General features: G+C 46.6%; 1 protein-coding gene across 1 annotated transcript; it reads left to right on the forward strand.

Moving 5' to 3' along the window:
- The first annotated feature begins 350 nt into the window (after positions 1-350).
- LOC118752018 lies at positions 351-6098 on the forward strand. Its single transcript, XM_036486842.1, has one exon. The coding sequence runs from the start codon at positions 351-353 to the stop codon at positions 6096-6098; it is 5748 nt and encodes a 1915-aa protein (XP_036342735.1).
- Positions 6099-6359: the final 261 nt, after the last annotated feature.

Below are 6359 nucleotides of genomic sequence, written 5' to 3' on the forward strand. Positions count from 1 at the left end.
GGCAGCACAGTTGGAATAAGTCAAAAGTAAGCCCCACTCACCTAACTTGTAAGCTAGCATACGTGGCGCATGCTGATTGGTCAAGTAAAACGAAAACGAAAAAGGGGAGCAATTTGGCAAATCGGGAGCCGTATGATAAGAACGAAGCAGAACCGGAATAGAAGGCAGAGCGACAAGACTAAATTTTTTAATTCTATGAAAAGAGTGAATTGGAAAAGTTATAAACGAATTAAAGAATAAAATACTTTTTGAATTGCAAAAAATTGTCGACCTTTTTTAACATCTTAAAAAATTTACTCTGCCTTCACTACGCGTTTCAACTTGAACAAAACTTCGTATTGAAAATCGCAATGTCGCAAGCTACTACGAATATAGCTGAGGCTTCTAGTGTGCCGGCTAACTTCGCCGTTGGACCTGATTTCACCGCCGCTGCTAATCTAGCGGCTTCGACAAGCTATCCCACTGCGCACAATCCTGTCGCTCCAAACAAAAACTTGCTGATACAGGGAGAGTATGGAACTAATATTGGAGCTGCACATCAACACGATCCTGCGACTCAGCCCGAGATCCTGGATGCTCGCCTATTTTCTGGAGCTCTTACATCTGCTAATCGGGTGCATGCCATGTCACCCAATCAAATACCGCTCCAAGATAATCGGCCAACTAGCCCCGCTAACTCCATAAGCTCAATCAGCTCGCAAGGGCTTCGTCGCCGGGCCGAACTGCTGCATGAGCAGAGCGAAATCTTAAGGCAAAGGGAGGCTCTACTAAGAGAGCAGCACAGCTTTCTGGATCGTATTGACGCAATGGGTTTCGACGATGACCTAGATGAAAGGCAATATACAATGCGTAGGCCTTCGACCTCAGTGCAGGGTTCAGCACCAAATACAACGCAGACAATGCAGCTACCTCCTAATTTGGTTGCACCATTCAATATAGCTGCTTCTGCTGCAAATCCACCTGTCCTTCAAGGGGTTCCTCCACACGACACCGCCGTTTTAAGAACATCAACTGTTCAACATCAAGTGGGTGATCTGTCAGCATCTGTCCTTCAATCCTTATTGGACAGAATACAGTCGCTCGAGCAGCAATTACTAAATAACTCGACACCCAATAGAGGGTGTCCTCCGCCACAATCGCAACCAGCGCAAACAACTTTTCCCATAGCCGGGCACGTTAATAGCTTATCCTTCGGTGCTTCGGCTTATCGCCGACTGACCAGAGACCAGGTCGCTTCTCGCAAAAGCCTTGCTACAGAGCTGCCCAAATTTGATGGCAAGCCTAGCGAGTGGCCGTTGTTTTACGCTACTTATAACCAATCGACAGAGGTTTGTGGATTCTCTGAAGAAGAGAATCTGCTAAGACTGCGGCAAGCATTGGTAGGTACAGCGCGCAATTCAGTTAAAAATCTATTGTTGCACTCCTCGTGCGTGCCTCAAATTATCGCTACCCTTCAAATGCGATTTGGACGACCAGAATTGATTATCAGCGCTCTGCAGCGACAAATTTGTAAACTGCCGTCACCGTCCGAAAGCCAGCTCGAATCGATTGTCGACTTCGCGGTAGAAGTGCAAAATATCTGTGCAACGATGTCGGCATCAGGCCTGACCAGTCATTTGAACAATCCCGAGTTTGAACAGAGGCTGGTTTCGAAACTGCCTGGGCTTTTACCAGCATATTGGGGAATGCATAAACGAAGCTTAGCGGTCTGTAATTTACAACATTTCAGCGATTGGCTTTTCCAGCTAGCCCAAGGTGCTAATTGCGTTCTTGTTCCAAAGGAGTCACCAAAAGTATGCAAACGTGGCGCGATTAACTATCATACTAATTCGGTAAGATGTATCGTTTGCGAAGAAAATTGCAGTGATATCTCTAATTGTACCTCTTTCAAGATAATGCCACGAAGTCAAAAGTGGCAGGTAGTTCGCAAGTTGAAACTATGTCAACGATGCTTGGGGAAGCATCCCACAACTGGTTGTAAATCGGCTGCAACATGCAACGTTAATGGTTGCACCCGCAGTCATCATCCCTTACTACACAACACAGAGTTTGTTGGTGCTGAAGCTGTACAAGCGTCCAAAAATGTCAGGGCGAGCGTCTTAGCACAGCCTGCCAATGTGAATATGCATAGTTCTGGCAGAAGCAACACACTATTTCGAGTACTCCCGGTAGTTCTACACTCGGGCCGTTGTAGAGTGCCAACCTATGCCTTCATAGATGATGGTTCGTCCCTCACACTCATCGACGAAGAGCTGTTGAAAAAACTAAACGTAACAGGCACACCACAACCACTCTGCCTACGGTGGACTGGTGATACACATCGGTATGAGGACGAGTCTGTCGTAGTCGACCTAGCCATATCCGCTAAAAACGGCGATAAGAAATTCGCGCTGAAAGGCGTTCGCTCAGTAAAAAAACTTGACTTGCCTATCCAATCACTTAACGCTGCCAAATTGCAGTCGGATTTCAAATATTTGAAAGGTTTGCCGTTGGAGTCATATTCAAATGCCGCACCACAACTACTGATTGGGTTAAATAACGCTGCGCTTGGATCTCCAATCAAATCTTTATATGGTGGCGAAAATGAGCCAATAGCAGAAAAGTCTAGACTTGGATGGACATTGAAAGGATCGACACCTGAAATCGGTGTCGATACTGTACACCACGTCTATCACATTTGTAACTGCTCTGCCCAAGCTGAGCTGCTTCAAATAACTAAAGCGTACATTTGCCTTGATAATTTAGGCGTGTCAGCCAAACCTGCTGCTTTATTGTCCAAAGAAGACGTCATCGCTTTGGAGCAGCTACAACAACATACCGTGCGAGTCGGCTACCGTTTCGAGACCAGTTTATTATGGAAACATCCGTATATTCAGCTCCCCGATAGCCTTCAAATGGCCTTATTTCGGGAGCAATGTCTACGTAGGAAGATGCAACGCGACCATAACTTAGCTGAGGTGCTTCAACAAAAGATCAACGATTATATCCAAAAGGGGTACGCCAGACGTTTGACACCACTCGATGCTGCCGTTGAAAGATACTGGTATTTGCCGATTTTTGCTGTAACAAACCCTAACAAACCTGGGAAGGTTCGATTAGTCTGGGACGCAGCCGCGAAGGTTAATGGTGTGTCCTTGAATAGCATGTTGCTCAAAGGCCCAGACCTAACAGCCCCTTTACTTTCGGTGCTATTTAAATTCCGACAAAAGCAAGTAGCTATCACGGCCGATATTGCTGAAATGTTTCACCAAGTTCGTGTCCGTCAAGAAGACCAAAATTTCTTACGCTTCCTTTGGTATGAACCACACGCCAACGAGCCAACTACCTTTGTGATGACAGTTATGACCTTTGGGGCCACATGCTCACCCAGCTGCGCTCAATACGTCAAAAATAAAAATGCCGAAGAGTTTCGTGAGGAATTCCCTTGTGCTTCCCGCTGTATAATCGAAAACCATTACGTCGACGATATGCTGGTGAGCATGGACACAGAACAAGAGGCTATAAAGTTGGCGCAAGATGTGCGTCACGTGCATGCGATGGGAGGCTTTCACATAAGAAATTTTCTATCGAACTCTAGTCGAGTATTGGCTGCCCTGAACGAGAGCTCAACTGACGCGCTATGTCTCGATCTTGAAAAAGATTTGCCTACCGAGAAGGTGTTAGGCATGTGGTGGGTTACCGCCAGCGACCATTTCGCATTTCGGGTATCCGCCAAGTACAGGGATTCCGACCTCTTTCTTTGCCAGCGGAGACCGACCAAACGCGAAGTTTTGAGCTTGGTTATGACTATATACGACCCAATTGGGCTCATCGGTTTCTACGTGGTGTACGCCAAAGTCATCTTACAAGAAATATGGAGGACTGGATGCGACTGGGACGACCCAATCCCAGACGACCAATTTATCAAGTGGCTGAGGTGGCTTAAACTCATTCCGAAAATTGAAAACCTGAGAATCCCGCGCTGCTATATGCAAACCAGATTTGGCGGAACCCCTCAAATAGAATTACACACATTTGTCGATGCTAGTGAAAGCAGCTATGCCGCAGTGTGCTACCTTCGATACTCACACCATGACGCAATTGATTGTACGATGATCGCCAGCAAAACAAGAGTAGCCCCACTCAAGTTAATATCCATACCACGCCTGGAACTAAAAGCTGCACTTTTGGGAGCTCGACTGGCCAAGCATGTCATCGAATCGCATTCAATCCACGTTGATAGCTGCATATACTGGTCAGACTCTCGAACAGTATTAGCCTGGCTGCATGCCGATCACCGACGCTACAAGCAGTTTGTGGCCTTTCGAGTCAGTGAGATTCTGGAACTGACTGACGTAAAGGAATGGCGCTGGGTTCCAACCGCGGCAAATGTCGCTGACGAAGCCACCAAATGGCATGGTGATCCGGACCTTTCTGACGACAGCCGATGGTTTAGTGGACCATCTTTTTTGTACCTTACGCGTGAAGAGTGGCCCGATGAGCCTCAAAGTAAAGGCGTTTCAACTGAAGAGCTCCGTCCACAGTTTATTGGCGCTCATCACTTAACGTCAGAACCACTTCTATTAGTGCCCGAAGCTGAGAGATTTTCATCTTGGAATCGTCTTCTTCGAGCAACCACTATGGTCTTGTACTGCGCTCGGGTTTGGTTAAGTGTAATTCGAGATAACCACTTTGTTGGTGGTGTCCCAAGTACTGAAGATTTTCGGAAGGCAGAACGCTACCTTTGGAGGAAAGCACAGCACGACGACTTTAAAGACTCCATAGCATATTTAGCAGTTGGGAAAGCTGTCGACAAATCCAGCAAAATTTTCAAGCTATCACCCTATCTAGATGACAACGGTGTTTTGCGAATAGATGGCAGAGTTAAGATAGTAGAGCGACCAGACCCAGTACTATTACCACACAACTATCATATTACGCGCCTAATCATAAACCACTTTCACGTAAAGTATCATCACGGTAGCTTGGAGACAGTCGTCAACGAAATTCGGCAGTCGTATTGGATCATAAAACTTCGTATCATGGCCAATCAAATTCGACGCAATTGTCAGGTTTGTAAAAACAGAAGCGTTCAACCTCGACCACCTAGGATGGCTTGCTTGCCTCCAGCGCGCACCTCAGCAATTTGCCGTCCGTTTTCCTACGTAGGCGTCGACTATTTTGGTCCGATTCTCGTCACTGTTAGAAGGAGCACCGAGAGGAGATACGGAGTGTTGTTCACCTGTTTAACAACCAGAGCGGTGCACCTCGAAATTGCGTACTCGCTGTCCACAGACTCCTGCAGTTTGGCCGTGCGTAACTTTATGGCTCGCAGAGGCAGCCCGTTGGAGATATGGAGTGACAACGGCACAAACTTTAAAGGTGCTGAGAGGGAGTTGAAGTCAGCATTTGCTCTCCTGGATAAAAATCTGCTGACGAAAACCTTCACTTCTGCGGCAACAAACTGGCGTTTTATACCACCCGCATCGCCACACATGGGCGGAGCCTGGGAGCGGCTAGTTCGCTCAGTAAAGGACGTACTTCAACGGATTTTGACAACTAGCCATCCGAATGACGAACTTCTACGTGCCGCTTTAATGGAGGTGGAGATGACGGTCAACTCACGACCATTAACTTATATTCCTGTCGACCACGAAGAGGAAGAGGCGCTTACACCTAACCACTTCTTGTTAGGTAACTCTAGTGGTATTAAGCCGATCGCGGAACCGGTTACTGAGGGCGTTTTAATGCGTCGTAACTGGCGAACATCGCAACAACTCGCAGACGCCTTCTGGAGACGTTGGGTTACTGAGTATTTGCCCACAATCACTAGGAGAACCAAATGGTTTGCGGATGTTAAAGCCATCGAAGTCGGTGACATTGCATACATAGTGGATCCTAATAACCCAAGGAACTGTTGGCCAAAGGGTAAGGTGATCGAGGTCCGAAAGAGTGCCGATGGAAAGGTAAGAAGCGCTACGCTCAAGACAACTTGTGGCATCTATGAAAGACCTGCTGCCAAAATAGCCGTTCTAGACCTGAAGAGCTCGGTACATCCTGATCGGCAGCATATACCAGGGGGGAGTGTTACGAACGATCTGGCAGCACAGTTGGAATAAGTCAAAAGTAAGCCCCACTCACCTAACTTGTAAGCTAGCATACGTGGCGCATGCTGATTGGTCAAGTAAAACGAAAACGAAAAAGGGGAGCAATTTGGCAAATCGGGAGCCGTATGATAAGAACGAAGCAGAACCGGAATAGAAGGCAGAGCGACAAGACTAAATTTTTTAATTCTATGAAAAGAGTGAATTGGAAAAGTTATAAACGAATTAAAGAATAAAATACTTTTTGAATTGCAAAAAATTGTCGACCTTTTTTAA

The sequence above is a fragment of the Rhagoletis pomonella genome, unplaced genomic scaffold, assembly GCF_013731165.1.
Source record: "Rhagoletis pomonella isolate Grant_MI unplaced genomic scaffold, Rhpom_1.0 Rhpom_scaffold_01169, whole genome shotgun sequence".
NCBI classification, from domain to species: domain Eukaryota; kingdom Metazoa; phylum Arthropoda; class Insecta; order Diptera; family Tephritidae; genus Rhagoletis; species Rhagoletis pomonella.